Here is a 16,869-nt window from a genome sequence, read left to right on the forward strand (position 1 = left end):
TGCATCCCATCAGACCTTGAACTTGCGCGGGTCCAGCGTATCGATGTCGGCGCTATGGGCCTCGCCGTCCAGCAGCATCTCGGCCATGAGGCAGCCGGTGGCGGGGCCGTTCTGGATGCCCCAGCAGGTGTGGCCGGCGGCGATCCACAGGCCGGGCGTCTGGGTGCGGCCGATGAGGGGCGAGCGCTCCTCGCCGAAGCGCACGTGGCGCGGCAGGTAGCACGCCTGCTTGGCCTTGACGGGGGCGGCGGCGAGCTGTGGCGAGATGGTGCCGATGTAGGCGACCAGGTCGTCGCATTGCGCCTCGTCGCACTGCACCTGGTCGGCCGTCTCGGGCAGCGGTATCGTCTTGTCGGGTTCGCCTAAGGGGATTTTGTAAGGTAGAGGATAATAGCAGATGTGTATGAAGACGGTGTATAAACGACTTACCACAGGCGTAGACCTCGTTGAACGGTCGTGCGTAGATCTCGGGGTCTACGTTCCCCTTGTGTTTCCTCTTCTGGCCGAGCTTTGCGCGATGTTCAGGGACGAAGTCGCCTGGTAATTGGATGTCTGTGAACACGGCATATGGGGAAACATCAGCATCATAGACCACGCTATGCGCGCGCAGTCCCTCGACCTTGCTCCGTGGCAGGACCCTGCCCGTCCACGGACCGGCCGTGACCACGACGTCCGTGACCTCATCGATGGTCCGCGTCTCCTTCGCCTCGCGGTCCTCGTACTCGACACTCTCCACAGCCGTCTTGCTGTAGTTGATCTTGGTCACCTTGGCACCCAGGCGGATGTCCACACCCTTCTCCTTCGCCAGGGCGGCGATGGACGTCGTGAAGTGGAAGGGATGCACCTGCGCGGTCTCGGTCTTGCCGGGCGTGCCCATCTCCTCGTAGTACTGTATCAGGCCGGCGTCGATCCAGTCGAGATCCGCCGGTAGGGGCGAATCTTGTAGGAGGCTGGCGGCGGCTGTGTCCTGTTTCGGCAGCTTCTCCCACTGCTTGTCCTTGTCATTGTCCTTGTCGTCTTCGGGCTTTGGCACGCCCGTGGTTCCAGCAGTAGGTACGGGGGCTGGGACATTGGCAGCGTTTCCGTTCACATTGCCGTTGCTCTGTTGAGCCTTGCCCGCAAGCCTCGCCTTGATATCACGCTCCTTGACCACGGCGGACAGGCTGCCGCACCCGACCCTCCGGTAGCCCCACCTCTCGGCGCCGCCGTGCTCGGCTGCCAGCTCGCGGTGCAGGCGGTAGGACAGGGGGACCAGAGCAGCCGGGTAGGCCCACAGGGCGAGCAGGCCGCCTGCCTTACCTGATGCGCCGGCGGCGATGGCGGTGGCCTCGAGCAGGGTGATGTGGTGGAGGACCGGGTTAAACTTGGGATGGCGGCTCAGGTAGTAGGCGGTGGTGCTTCCGATGATGCCGCCGCCTGCAGGGGAGAGGAAGAGCGGAGATCAGCTACCGAATCGGAAGGGTGGGCCGGGCTGCGGCTCTGTTGCAGCCCGGGAGGATGACGGAAGGGAAAGGGGGGTGGTGGGTTGAGGGGCCTTCGAAAGGGATGGGACCACGGGCCATGGATCTCCCGATGGACAGTACGGAGGGCCAGGAGACTAGACAGAAGGAACAAGGCAGGGCTGGGAAGAGATATGACAGGTCGAACATACCTATTATCACGATATTTCTCTTCTGCTGGTCCATGGCGGGCTGTGGTTGGGCGCCTCCCTTTCCTGAGATGCTGTATGTACTGATCGTGCAGGATGGTCACAAGTGGAATGAGCGAGCGGATGCGACTTCAATATCAGCTCATCTTACGAGCAAACACTGGTAGGAGGTACGGACAAGCAGCGTCGAGGGCGTGTTTCACGTAACAAGTCACTTCTGAGGGGCCGATCTGTTTCGTTGAGACTGAGGCCGAGACTCGAGGTCTGGCTTATGATGACGGCTTGCTTTATTCAATTGGGTGGCCCAAGCTTCCCAATCCCAACCTATACAAATGGCGGGGTAGCTCTTTATCGAGAGGGGCTGCTTCGCGCTGTATCTCCTGCGATAAGGAAGAACTGCCCGGCATGCCAGTGTGCCCACCGTAGGCCACCTACCTGGTACTGGAGCTTGCCTGTGTCATGATGTTGTAGCGTACCTAGGTAGGTATAAGGGAAATCAAACTGATCCTCAGAATCCTCTGGAGTTTCTGCATCCTGATTCTTAGTCATCCAGGTGAATTCCAAATCGATAAACGCAGCGTAATCGTAATCGTATCATCCTTCTTCTATCCAATCTTTCCTCTCCAGAGCTTCACTTCCCAACTCGGCCCCGAGGGCATCCTCAGAGGAGGCAAACAGTGCGGGCGGCGGAAGAATCGAACAGTCCGAAACGGACAGATTGAAGCATCGTCGCTGGCGGGGTCTGGCCACTAGCAACAGCCCCCAAACCCACTGCAACACGCCGGAAGCGTATCGATCACAGGCCACCCAGCCCTTTCAGGGTGCACCGATACAGTGGCCATGCCAGCCTATTTGCCCGCAATTGTGGGACGCCAGCACAGTGTCCAGTCAAAGTCGGGTCTAGCGGGATAGGGGACCTCGGCACTGAGCAGCACGCGGAGGTGGGACCATCACGTCACAGGATACGCTGCAGAGTATTTGAGATACTCAGTTTCAGCAAGGGAAGCTAAGCCAGTCCGAGGTTTCCACGGCAGCGAGTCCGGCGGAAAGAATGAGTGAATGAATCAATCAATCGATCAATCAGGAATGGGAAAAGAATCGACTATTGACTTTCGAATGGGGCCACCTTTTGCAGTGAGTAGGTAGTGTACCTGAATTGAAACCGGAGATCGCTCCTGGCACCCATTCTTTTTTTTTCTCAATCGAGTTCACACTCATTATTAAGCTTCCACCCGCCGCCCCCCGAGGACCCTGCCCTGAATCGTGACGGCATCTTTTATCAATGCAACTGTCCCGTTCCTGCGTGAGAGCCGTTTCAAGATCACAGGCCCCAATCCAATCCCATCATATAATCGCTGCGACTTCCGCGTCAGCCCATACCCATACCCATACCCATCACCATCACCACCATCAACATCTTCATAATCACCAGTCGCAAACACTTCCTGCGCCGGCTGCAGTACCCGTTTCCGAGGCAAGACGTCACTATAGCACATCTACCGTACCACGTCCACAAGACCAGTCTACTGTCGCACAGCAACAGCCACAAGCAACCATGGCGTCTGCAACAAGCATCTACGACTTCAAGCCCCTTAACAGTACGTGTGCCCTTCCCCGGCGACGGCGTCGACTCGTCTAGGCGATGCGCCTAGATCTGAAGAGCTCCCGCGCGCAAGTGCGCTTGCGATCTCTGCTCGCTGGAAGAACCTACGGCAGCATAGCTCCCCTGCTCGATGCATGCGCAATCGCTAACATGCCCTCCTCCTCCCAACAGAGAAAGGCGAGGAGACCGACCTGTCCCAGTACAAGGGCAAGGTGGTGCTGATCGTCAACACGGCATCCAAGTGCGGCTTCACGCCGCAGTACGCGGGGCTCGAGAAGCTGTACAAGGACGTGCGCGAGAAGGCCGGCGACGACTTTGTCATCCTCGGCTTCCCCTGCAACCAGTTCGGCGGCCAGGAGCCCGGCACCGACGACGACATCCAGAGCTTCTGCCAGGTCAACTACGGCGTCACCTTCCCCATCTTCGGCAAGACCGAGGTCAACGGCGACAACGCCAACCCGCTGTTCACGTGGCTCAAGGAGGAGAAGCCCGGCCTCATGGGCCTCAAGCGCATCAAGTGGAACTTTGAGAAGTTCCTCATCGGCCGCGACGGAAAGGTCAAGAACCGCTGGGCCAGCACCACCAAGCCCGAGTCGCTGGAAAAGTACATATTCGAGGAGCTCGACAAGAAGGAGTAGATATGGGACAAATTTGTGCTATGGGATGAGTGTTATCGCTGGATGTATTACCTGTCTAGATCAAATCGGAGCTAAAAACTGGTTGCGGTGGACTGATGCCACGATCTGAACTGATATCGAGAGTTAAAATGCTGGCTTATCATTGGGGAGCATGGATCTCGACGTCAGCATCGATCGAATCAATGGGAGGTGGCTGATAAGACCCGATACGGGGTCTCGGGGGCAACTGGTCTTCATCACCACATCGCATCATAGGATACCTACTGTAGTGTGTTGAATTGTTGGCGCTGCTGGACTAGTCTATCTAGCTAGAGGAGCTGCCCTATCGCGGCTGCAGCAGCGTTTTGAAATTGACATCATAAGATACGCTCCTTGGTCCAAGATCCGGTCTCGAACCCAGCTGATTATCCCTGTGCGTAATATCCATTGAGCCTCGCGCCCGGATCACGCACTTTCGCCGGCCGAGTTGATTCCACAAAACGGTCCAGCCCGAACGCCCAGATCTGACAGGTGGGAATTTAAGTTTTGGATGCAGGAATCGCTGGATACATTCGAGTACAAGACGCCCGTGATAGTCGCTGCTATCGCATCATAGATGCAACCACACAGCAGTAGCGATCAGCGCAGGAACACTGGCGCGGGCGTCAAACGCTGCAACTGGCCCTGCTCGGCCGCTCGTGTATGGAGGGGGGGGACAGGGAGCGAACTGCAAGTCCGCCCCCCGGCGCCGGCGCCGGCGCCGATCCGATGCCCTCGAGCCTGAGCCATCACAAAACCGTTTTCCTGGGCGTCGCCGATCGGTTGCAGTCGGCCTGTCTAGCCGAGAGTCGATCAGCCGCATAACGACGCTCTCTTATACATGTTATCTCGATGCAAAGCGAGATCGCAAGCCGTCGGTCGTCCGGCTGTAAGGGCACAGATCGAAATTCAACAGCCATCGAATACGGGCACGTGTAACTTCACGCCCTGAGTTCGTACAGGAATTGATCATCGAGACCGTCTGAACTATTTCTCAAGCTTAAGCAATCAAGCTCCGGGCTAAGGCGTACCGGCGCATGTTGAGGGCATATTGAAAACTCTCGAGTATTAGTTCCAAGCACTATCGTTGTAGCAAGACTTACGGCATTTTAGATACGCCTTCAACGAATGCTCGTTAAGTTTTGTCATAACACGCAGAAAGACTCGGCGTTCATGCTGAAGAGGCAACACAGTACTCTACCCGTGATGGGTCATGCTAGGCTCGAGGAGAAATTGCGAGGAAACAGAGCTTCCCTGCCATGACAGCGAAAAACAGACACTTGTCGATGTCCTTCTTGACTTCTATCTTGCCAACGCAAGTCCAAAACTCCAGCCAACTTCGATCCAACCCACGCAAGACGCGGCCACGAGACTCTCCGGGCGACGTCCAAGCGGACGGTCCGATATTGCCTCACCCGCCCTTTCTAAATTTGGTATACGACTTGCATTCTCGAGGTCCAAGCCCTAGGCTAACTCCGCGATCCACGTTGCATCAGCCGCAATATATCCTCGTGCGTCTCGGTCAGATCCCCCAGGAAGCGAGGTCAGATTTCCGGGCACAGGCGACCTCGGAACACATCCCCTGTACATGCTCACGGCAGCGGCTTCGGGCCGCATACGGGCGAATCGCGGAAGCTCGCGATATTAAGTCGACCTCTTGGCCTCGCCTCCGCGCTCCCGGGTGAGGGCACTGCCGTGGTCAGCTGCGCATCCGCGGGGGCGTGTGTGCGTCGTGCGAGGGATGACGACGAGATGGGCGTCCCCGAGTCGAAGGTAGCGAAGCAAATAAACCCGAACGCTGGGGCTCGTTGTCTAAATTGCGTGCAGATTAATTTCGACCATGTCTCTTTATGTATTCATCCTCCACCACTGCGAAAGCGTGTGAGAGGCAGCCCTGCCAAGCTCGTCCGTTATCTGTCGTGTGATGAGTTGTCACCGCCCCCCTTCTCCGTCTTGAAGTCATCCGCACCATGCGAGAGCTATCATATCTGACCGCACATGTCGTGATAAATGTGGTTAAGGTCATCCTACCATCCTAACAAGGCATATCGCGAGGCAGGATAGCTCACTCAGTCCTGACACATCTGCATTCTTTGCCTCAATGTGGCAGGTTACGACTCATGACAATGCGTATCATCGAACCCTAGCCCTCCCCCGGAAGTTGCACGGCCACGGTGATCCCTCATGCACTCACCACCACGACTCAAGCTTAGAAATATTGTCATGTGTGTAGGTCTTCCATCCATGATGTCGAAGATGGATGGCCCATGTCCTGTTGCAAGTCATGACACATGACAGAACGCTAGAATGAGCTTGTCATCTTCTCGGAACAGGATCAAGACCACGTGGTTTCCTATAAGCTAGAGCAGTTGCATAGCCCAGGACGACCATCAAGCGTCTTGATGACTGGTTAAATATATTAACCGCCTGCGTCTCGATATTAGATGCGTCTGGTAGGCTAGCAAACGTGGGATGCCATTTGCACATGGGTCAAAAACGATGAAGTTTGACAATCTGACTTACACCCTTATGGAAGGAGTTTTCTAACACATCAGTAACAATAACGATGACCGTGTCGTTGTGCTATATGACAAGGGATTGGGGTTCAGGTATCGTCTTAATAGAACGCTCAAAATGTAGCTCGAAATTTCCGGGTAAGGCCACAGAAGTTGTACCCGACTCAGAAGATCCTTCTGCTGAAGTAACGTCTATCACCTAATGAGGCGTAGCAACGAGCAGGCAACAGTCTGTGATCGAGCTGACACCTCACCGGCTACAGATGGACTGAAGTCGTTAGAGAAACAGTAGACATGTATGTTCCTTGAATTGGACACGCCCATATGAAGTCAAAACGCTGTCATATATTTAGAAGCGTGCAAGGACAAACATGTGAGCCGTTATGGCATAGAGGCTTGTTCATCACTGGTCCAAAGGAGGTCGAAGTCTGGGTGGCATGCAGCAGATATCACAGTGCCTATAAGTTACATGAACCGCAAGTATTTGCTTGGGCAGATGGCAGGTAGCCTTGCGCCCTGACTGTAGGTTTGGTGTCGGTATGCTGTCACCAACTGCTTATGCATTCATAACTGACTGAGCAATGGAAGAGTAGCCTCACACCAACTCAGGCTGAGAGATTCTCTGAAGAAAACAAAGGCATATCTTTTATGAAGGCTCCACCATGGCAGAAGTCGTATTCCTATTGGTCCCAGCGCTCTAATCGCTTTCCAACTCAAGTGTAGCTTAGATTGTAACGTTCCATCCGCCAATTGGTGAAATCGGGATACCCAATCAGAAGTGCAGATTGCGACAACGTCCTGTTAGGGGTTCTGAGATCGAGACATACTCTAACAAAAGCAGCGAGTGGGCTTCTGATCCCAGTTGATAGTTAGAGATAGAAACTAGTCATAAAGTCTCGATTAAATGTTGAGAACGCGAGGCTTTGAGACAGTGCCTCGGATCAGATTCGCGACAGCGCGTCTTCAACGCTGGGTGGTTCACAACATTGCTTAATCCGCGTTCTGCAGCAGCGTCTCGTGTCGCCAAAGGGCAAATCTCCGAGCTGTCTCGTGAAGAACCAGTCGGTGAGTTCCCTGTCGTGCTGGAGTGTCGGAGCACTTTGGAATCGTAGTCTTGGCCCGACAAGGGTAGAGAACATCTTGGAGATAGGAGGCGGCGCTTGTGCGAGTCGTGCGACCGCTTCTCACACCGCAGCTAGCCTCATCAGCTCGACAGCCTGACGTGCTTAGAGGAGTTTGGGAAGAAGCAATTCTCGACGCCGTTGGAAATGGCCGAGTCGTCGAAAAGTGGCATGCCTCAGCCACCCGAGATATCACGTTATTCATGAAGATCATCGTAGCCACCAGCGAGTTCCAACCTACCACGTCTGTCAATGAACGAGCGACGGACTGACAACTGTTGACCATCTTGCGGATCTCCTGACCCTCGCCAATAGCCTGCTATGTCCTGCATCTCTTGTCATCTGTGGCTTGCTGCCGCCCCTCGGGCCCTGTTCGTACCGACGTGGGTGAATTGAGGGGACGTTTCGAGCTAGCCAATGGGCCTAGGGGCATATCGATAAAGTTGACATGGGTGCGTGGGATTGGGAGCTGGTGGTGGGCAGAAGTACACAGCCAATGGAATGGAGGCAATCGCACCGCGGCACCTGCAGTGATCTTGGGGCAGTATCCCACCAGCCAGAAGCATAGAAACCTTCTTCGGTCCTTCTAGCGCCCACGGTGGAGCACCAGCCCGCTCAGCAGAAGCCACTGCAGCGCTAAGCGGAAATGGCGCAAGACGCACGCTGGAAGTCCGCTAACTTGCACACCCTCGACAGACTGGAGCACGCTATAGGTCTCTTGACCCGCTAGGAAGCGCACTTGGGCTGGTAATTTACGGCTCACTGATAAGAGTGAAGACAAATTTTGTTTAGTCGACTTGCCAACCAGCGCTAACATACGTGTAAGGTAGGTAGGTAGGCTCGAGGTTGGGTGCTCTGGGCCAGACACACGACACGGCAGATGTATTACGTCGCAGAGCTAGAGTTTGCGGTGTAGACTGGAATGACACCCTAAACCAGTTGTAATTCGTGGCATTGGCATCTTCCCTGCCGTGAAGGATGCTGTCGTGATGCTCATCTGCTTCGTTGTCACAGCGTCTTTCGTAAGAGAATGGGGGCAGCGGACTTGGCGGACTGGAGGCTTTGCATCATGGCAAGCCAACAAGCACGCCTGTCATGATAGATGAGGTGCATTGACATGGCACGGGATCGAGCTCGCTACTCCATTGTCGTAAATGAAATCCCCTACCCACCAGTGTCGATCAGTGAGTGGACAGTTTTAGAAACCGTAGAGGAGGGTAATATATCGAGCCCGGTTCGTGCGACGGCGCGAGAACCGTCTTGAGCCATGCTGGAGTGCCGCTGTCCAACTACAGTACGTGTCTTTGCAAATTCAGACGCAGATTCGTTGTAAGACAATCTGACTCGAGGTCCGCTGTCGTGTGAGTTGGCGTTCACATGGCTGGAATAGTGGCTCTAGGGGCGGGCGGTAGAAGTTGAGCCATCAGGTGTCTCGAGTTTCTAGAAGGTTTCGGTTTTCGGTCCTTGAAAGCCACTAACGTCTTAGGCGTTCATCGGCGACATAGCGTGTTGCTCCTGGCCCAGTGGGGACTACGAGACAAGACTTGCGGAAGAAGGACCCTTGCTTAGAATATACGGGGGTATCGGGCTCTTCAGCTCCAAGCTAAGGAGAGGTAAGAAGGTCAGTGTGAGTTTCGAGAAGCAGGGACGAGGTCTGCAGAAACGAGAGGGGCCGAGTTGTAGACATGTGAAGGTCTCAGGTAGAGGGAACAGGTGCAACGAGGCGGCGCCGACGTCAAGACAAGCCTTGTTTGCCATAACAACCTGGAGCCGAGACGAAATTTCTAGTGGCTGTCCCTGTGGCTTGCCCCTCAAGTGGAATCAGGAAATTGTGTTTTCCTCCCGGATCTTGTGCCATGAGACAGATGTTTGAGAGATTCGCCCAGCGTCATCAGCAGGTAGGAGGTCGGCGGTGGGCGGCGCCGACGCACCATCAAAGGACGCCAACGCAAGCCACAGCGATGCAAAGAAGGTGCGTAGCCCGAAGCGGCTTGGAGAAAACCTTGGAAACTGCGAGGCAGAATGGGGGATCTGCCATGGCCCGGGGAGGTACTTGCAGATACCACAGCGATATGGGCGGCGGCAGGGCGGTGGAAGCCCTTCTCTTCTCTCTGTGTGTCTTTCTGACTGCCGAGGGTGGCTTTCACACAACATGGCACTAAGAAATCACACAAACGACCGTGCATTGGCGACGGGAAATTAGAAGCTGGCTGAGGTACCTAGAAGGTAGGTAGGAATGCAAACCCCACCTAGGTACCTTACTTTACTCAGAGGTATACTACCTAGGTAGTAGTTAGGTACAGAACATGTTATATTGAAGGCCAATAAGAAGAGTAGGGGACGGCAAGCTCGGTACATTTTGGACCTCTCGATATCGCTACCTAGGTAAGTCCCTAAGGTCTGGATTTTGTATTTCTTACATCCTCGGTGGGTAGCAATTCGACCTGTCGCTATTGCCGCGGTTGAAGATGTGAAGATGGCATCTGAACTACTGAGGAAAGGAAGCAACGTATCTTGCTAAGCTTGCCTACCAAAGGAAAAAGAGGGGAAGGAATGGAAATCGAATCTGTCTGTACCGTATGTACAGCAACTTCCATGCGCCGCACGGCAGGTACACTTACACCTACCAACATTGGCATCTGTCACAGCTTGCTAAGCTCTGGACACGGATGTTGGTACATACAACATTCAATGCTGCGCTCTCCGCGGGCCAACATGCCTGCCTAAGTGCCCCTCTGGATAGCTCTTGCCTGCAGTGTTGCTGTGACGGCTCCTGCTTCTAGGTACCTACTGACGATGGGTATGATTCTGGCTGCAAGTCAAGGTAGGTACACTGCCGCTGCCATTGGGGGGCACAGAGGAAGAAAGCAGGCTTGACAGGGCAGTGACACACGGCTCGCAAGTTGCCAAGAGAGAAAGACCGACCTGTAAGCAAAGCAAGGTCTAGGCAGACGAGGCAGGAAAGGTCGGCACGTCTGGTAGCATCATCGCATTATCGCATTCAACAACGACTTGAGTCGCGTAAGGATACCTTGGGGCAGGCAAGAATGACAATAATCTTCCGGAAAAGGGAGGAAAGGGGCCCAAGCAACACCACAACAACAACAACAATATACGATATACTAAGTAGATGTGCAGGAGCGACCTAGGGAAGAGGCAAAACGGGCATAATAAGAAAGGACTAATGTATTCGTTGATAGATCTGGGCAGACAATGCAAGCAAGAGCGACCGGCCGACGGACTGTAACACTCGGAGAAGAGCCGTGGCGTTGGATTAGAGTAACAATGTCTCGTGAGATCGACACAAGGCATGGGAGATTCCGGCCGGGCTTCCGCCGCCCGCGCTGCACTGCTCACCTCACCTCCGCGCGCACTTCATCCTGACGATCGTCATCCGTTCTTTAAGGTTGTTTCCTCACATTTCTTATTCCTGGGCCGGCCGGTGAGAGCCGCTGCTACTGTGCTGACGCTCCTGCTCGCTGCAAGACATTGATACGGGTATGGAAGGATGGAGGGAGGACAGAGGGAGGGTGAGATTGACTGGTCGCAGGCACCAAACCCATCTCGGCCAGGTGCGTGCTGCATGATGTCAACAGGCGTATCACAGTGCTGTGCCTCGGTGCTGATGGCCTGTTCGGGGCAAGCCGAATGAGGGACCTGGTGAGGTGAGGTGGCTGGATGCCAGTGGAGGATGGTGGCCGACCTGGCGCCGCGCCGCGCTACGCTACTCCTTCTCTACAGTGCGCTACAGCAGCCATCACCTGCAGAGATAACGATGGAAGGCCGCTGGAAGGCCGATGGAAGCCTGCGAAGAACACTTTAGCCCGGTGGAAGCTTCACGGAAGGTCTTGGGAGAAGAGGGGAAATTGGAACGGTCAACAGCAGCGCAACGGCAACAAACGACAAAATCGACAGCTGTGAAGTTGCATTCATGACCATAGTACCACGACAGGAGCACGAATCCATCACAAACCCAGGATTTCGCCGAGCATCACTCATTCGCAGAAATCATTTCGACACGATCCGTCATCAGTGATAAGTCATCTCACTCAGCGAGGCGTACGCTTCTCTCAGGTGAGGCGACTCCCTACTGACCGGTCCCTTTCTTTTGTGGGAGTATTTTTATCATAGTCGCACACAACCCCCAATTCGAGGGTGAAGGGGCAACATGTGCTTGCCTACCCTGCCGTCCCTCTGGTCAGGGCTGGGATGCCCCTCCAAAGCCCTCCTCACACCTACCTGCGCACCGCACGGCGTTCCCACCGCACTGTTGTCGATGTGCCCGCGCAATCCGTCGCAATTGGCTTGAGTCCTAAGGGGAACCACGGCGAAAATGAAGTGCCCTCCCCTGCAGCGGTCATCCGATTCCATACTGCCTCGCGTGCCTCTAGTTATCAGCAGTCTTACGTCTTCTCAGTGGCCCGCCCAGCCCCGAGAACCAAGATAGCCATCGCTTGAGTATATTAAATGCTGTAGGTAATGAGCCTACTGACGTCTTACGAACCGTACTGAGTACACAAACCCCCACGCCGGCCGGGCTCTGCAACTGACAGTGGAGCAGAGGTCCTGAAAGACAAAGACGGTACCTACCCATACTACGCCTATTGATCTTGCTAAATGTCCGGCGAGGATGCGTGAATGAGATTCGCCGGGGCACACCACAGCAAGCAGACATACCTGACCTGCGCCGCTACCTGAAGCTACTGTACTCTATGATGCAGATATGCGCCGAACAACACACCCATTCGCGTGTTTGTTCCATCCAGAAATAAACACACATTCAAGAGCTCTGGCGTCAGCGTCATGTCATTGGTGGCTGTCTCACATGTGCCTTTCAGGAAGGCATTCATATCCCCAGCTGTGGTGTGGTTTTGGGCGAGCGTGATGCCGTCCATGGAGACATGCTGCTTTATCTCTAGATTGTCCTAAAAACGGACTGCCAAACCACCAAGGTGTGATAGGTGGCCGGTGCTTTGATCTCGATTCCTTCGAGGAAGGGCTCCAGTGGGTTAATACGAGGGGTAAGCAGGGCAGGAAAGATAGGTTTGGATCGGTAAAGTACGGTACTATGATAGCCAGGTATCAGTTTGTAACAGGAATTTTTATGATAGCGGCTATGTTAATGGGGCCAAGGAAGGCGAAATTGTCGGAGATATGCGGCAACGCCTACTGTCCAGACCATCGCTCGTGCGCCAGAGATTGGGGGCAGAGGAGTTTAGCCCGGTTCACATACGGTCTTGCTCGCAGTGTAATTTGAGAACAACTGGAAGTTTCTCCATCGTGCCGCATTATGCCCTTGTTGGTCAGAAAGCAGACTAGACGGCTGGTCCGACTGGGGACAAAGTCAACGACTCAGCTAGCAACGGCTCTGCTTTGCCAAGTCCTGCGCTAAGAAAGGTCGCTTGATACGTCTCGACGTTGGAGGAATTCATGGATCGTCCACCGTCGGCCAGCCTTTGCCTGTTCCTCACGACGGCTTCTCCCTACTTGACGCCGCCGACGTGTATCGACGATGTCAGTTCTGAGCGGACACAGCCCAGAGCTAACCCCATGCAGATTGATTCGGGAAGGGCTCAGTCAACGTCTGTTTCGTCTTGCATTCTGCCGCAATTTGACAGATTCACAAATCATTAGACAGGCAGAGAAAACATGAGCTGCTATGAAGAGCCGTGAATGGGCAGATGAACACCACCTGGACTGGCCGAGGGTTCGCCCCCCCGCTCAGAACGATGTCCTGCTTTCCGGGCCTGAGCCAATGAGGGGCACTCCATTCCATCCTCCCGCGCCAGCGCTGCAAGTCAAAACCGCAAGGTAGCTGGATAAGTCGAGAAGAATCTCTCGTCTCAAGTGTAACCCATGCTGCGCAGCGCAGCGCATTCCCATCCTGGTAGCGGTGCAGTAGTAGTCGCAGCAGAGACAGCAGCAGCGTCCCTCCTCCTCCTACTACCTCCTCCGACTCGTTGTCTGGTCCATCATCATCTCAGTGTCGCGGTCGCTCGCGCAATGGCAGGCCTGAATCGAACCGCAACCTCTCCCCTGCTCGACCCCTGTACCCAGCCCGGCCTAATCCCCTAGTGGTGAAGTCGCAGAACCCACTTGGCTTTTACTAAGTGCATGTATCCCCGTACCTGACCTTACAATACAGGGTAGGTTAGCGCCGCTCTCTGGCATCGGTCGCCTCCCCCCTCTTCGTACCTACCTCACCTTACTCTGTCTCTCAATCTAGCCTGCCCGTACTTGCCTCCAATGCAACACTGGTAGCTACTTCCCACTCTCACTCTTATACCTGATTGTGTATTTGCCTTGCCCTGCCATTTGCCTTGCCTCGCCCGGTCCCCCTTCCTTTACGGCCCTCCACTCTGCTCCTGGTACGTACTCCCCTTCCTAGATACCCGTGTACTTGCCTGCGATTGCCCTGCAACCCAATGGCCCAATGGCTCGCTCTTACCTAGGAAGGAACAAGGGTGATTTTACACTAGGATACATGTACATGTATCCATTCTCCTGCTGCTGTGGTAGAAGCACGCTTCTAGAGCGGGTCCCTTGTTCTGCAGGGGCCCCTGGTCCCGCCAGTCCATCGTCGAACGCTCTTGACCTCTCGCAACTCAGCATCCACGGCCAGTTCCCGCTGATCTTCTTCTTGTCTGCTCCGCCTGCTGCTGGCTCAGTCTCTCTCTCTTTCTCTCGACTCACCTGGGTGTTCGAAGGGACGGATGAGGGGCCTTGCAAGCAGGTCTCTCAGTGAGAAAAGCGCAGGTCGCCGGCTCGTGTCCTTCAGTCGTGCTGTTCTGTACCGTGCAGGTGCGATCCATTGCTGGGTCCAGGTCCTTCCTTGATCCATCGTTCCCCTTGTTCTCCTCGTCGTTCTCTCTCTCTCCCTCTCTCTCCTCTCTCGGTCCGGCTTCAGCCAGAGGAACCTTGCAGTTTGGCATCGCTATCTGAAGTGGCCGTCTCCTCCTACACGGATATTCTGGCACTGGCGCTGGGACCCTTGTCACCACCCCTCCATCCCTCCATCCGTCCTCGCCGTCACGCTCACTCCCGCTGTCTGCGCTGTGTTTCGATTCCCCTTCCTAGCCTTTTCTTCATGCTCCTGTGCCTGGTCGTCACTCTGTGTGATGAAGACCAGGGCACATGATTAGAAGGGGTGCGTGTGCATCTGGGTAAGTGTGCTATGTTCATCTATCCATCCATGCTGGTGAGATGGAGAGACAGTCGTGTGTGCGTGTGCGAGTGCGAGTATGTATGTGATGTGTGTGTGCGCGCGCATCTAGTTTAGTCTCTCCAGTCTACCTAACCTACTCTATCAGCGTCTCCTTCGATTCTCACCCGTGTCTTCTCTCATCTTCGTTCGATCCATCCCCATGATCTCCCCATCCATGAAAACTGGGCCGAGCGGCCATGTCGCGGTACATCGCGTCGCACCGTCTTTGCTACCGTCCCAAAAGTCGCAGATTGTCCCACCCCGTCCACTCCTCCTTCTCCTCCACTTACAACAGCCCCCCCCCGTCACTAGGTTGTCCTGTCTCTGGCTCCTCAACCCACCTGGCATCTCTCTCGTTCACGCTTAGGGTGCGCTTCGCCTCCCCGTCCGCAACCCCCCCTGGCCGATAAGTGAAGTACCTCCTTGTACCTCGTCCTCCTCCTCCTCGACGACCCTGTTCCCTCCTCGATGCACTCTGCTCGCTGCGAAGAGAACGTAGTGTAGGCATGCTCATTTGGCATCCAAGCTGCTTTATTAAACCTCTACCACTCGTGCCCTCGTTCCCATCCACATCCCAAGTGTCGCCATCTGCCTTCCCTTTTCCAGGTCTGCTCTCACGGCCAAACTATGGGCATCACCTTTCCCATATTAAACCCCATTTACCCACACCAGTCAACTCTCGCCGTTGCAGGCAAGACCGTGTCTTGGATCGTTCGCCGCGCCTCTGCCGTCTGATCTTCCTCCCTTTATGACCTTTCTAGAAACTCTCTCTGCATCTATACTGCTACGTCTACGTCTACGTACATACATTCCCCCGCCTTAACCCTATAGCTCCCCCAGCAGCCGCTTAACAAACATGACCGTCCCGCTACCCACGCCCTCGAACCCCTCAAAGGGTGCTGATGCCGCTGCTGCTGTGCGCAAGCGGAGGAGACGTGCTCCAGCTGGCGGTGCTGCCGATGATTGCTTCACTTGCACCAAGAGGAATGTCAAGTGCGACCGCAGGAGACCGTACTGTTCGCAGTGTCTTGAGGTTGGCAACGAGTGCTCTGGTTACAAGACCCAATTGACATGGGGTGTTGGTGTGGCGAGTCGAGGAAAGCTTCGTGGGTTGTCACTGCCCATAGCAAAGGCACCGCCTGTGAATCCCATTAAGAAATCACCGTCCCGATCTCGAGCGAGCTCGACGACCACTGGAGGCCAATGGACCGATCCGGATGGAACATCTCCTCGAAATGGCCGAGATGATATCGATCTCCCTCACGAACCACCTTCTTCCCTCCCCACCACCCCTTTCCATGGTTACGACCTGTCTCAATTATCTCAGGCCGAGTCGATGCCGTCAGTATCTTCAGGATCTTGGGGTGGTATTCCTTTCTCGACAAGTCTGCCAGCAGATGCCCACAGGTTTTCAAAGCTGCCGCATCTAGCACCGGGTGCCGATGCTCTCTCTTCTTCTATCGACTCGTTGAGCGATGTTGACTACATGTCTCCATTAAGCCATTCGTTTTCCAGGGAAGACATGCCGTTCGTGAGCAGTCCGACCATCATGTATGAGACTTTCACTGGCCACAACTCGCCGATTCCTCAGAGCCCAGTGTCGGCCATCATGATAGAACACCAAAGGGCACCCACTTCTTGTCCCAGTCTTGTTTACGCACCATCTGAGCAAGGATCCAGTCTGCACTCTCACGCAGATACTTTTGAGGCTCAATTATCAAATAGGTTGATGGACTATGAACCACTTGGTAATATTCTTAATCCTTTCACACCCTAAAATGAGTCTAATTCAATCTTGCAGCAACTCCCGGATTAGATGCTTACAGTACAAGCGCTCACTCAGATGGTCACTTCTGGGGCCCTGCCGCAGAAGAGGATACTTCGTCACACGGAACCTCAGCACCGTGGTCTTCGATACTAGACTCACAAACAATATCTGCTGACCCAGATCTGATCTCCAAGATGCCGTTTTTCATGGATTATTATGAAAACACAATGTGCCCTTCAATGGTCTTCATTGATGGCCCTACCAACCCGTTCCGAGAACATATTCTCCATCTCGCCGCCAGCAGTCGAAGTTTACAGCATGCTATTTGTGCTCTAGCAGCTTGCAACCTGCGA

At 54.7% G+C, this 16,869-nt stretch overlaps 2 protein-coding genes across 2 annotated transcripts; one reads left to right on the forward strand and one right to left on the reverse strand.

The window, feature by feature from the left end:
• Positions 1-9: 9 nt before the first annotated feature.
• Positions 10-1,685, reverse strand: UCRPA7_6929 (putative fad dependent oxidoreductase protein; the record flags this gene model as incomplete). The annotated part of the gene is made up of 3 exons (XM_007919464.1): positions 10-362; positions 430-1,416; positions 1,652-1,685. 3 exons carry the CDS (start codon positions 1,683-1,685, stop codon positions 10-12), a joined length of 1,374 nt encoding a protein of 457 aa, XP_007917655.1.
• Positions 1,686-3,203: 1,518 nt separating this feature from the next.
• UCRPA7_6930 (putative peroxiredoxin hyr1 protein) lies at positions 3,204-3,889 on the forward strand (the record flags this gene model as incomplete). Its single annotated transcript, XM_007919465.1, has 2 exons — positions 3,204-3,246; positions 3,423-3,889. The coding sequence occupies 2 exons, from the start codon at positions 3,204-3,206 to the stop codon at positions 3,887-3,889; spliced, it is 510 nt and encodes a 169-aa protein (XP_007917656.1).
• Positions 3,890-16,869: the final 12,980 nt, after the last annotated feature.

This window comes from Phaeoacremonium minimum (genome assembly GCF_000392275.1).
Source record: "Phaeoacremonium minimum UCRPA7 unplaced genomic scaffold PA7_03_scaffold_496, whole genome shotgun sequence".
Classification (NCBI taxonomy): domain Eukaryota; kingdom Fungi; phylum Ascomycota; class Sordariomycetes; order Togniniales; family Togniniaceae; genus Phaeoacremonium; species Phaeoacremonium minimum.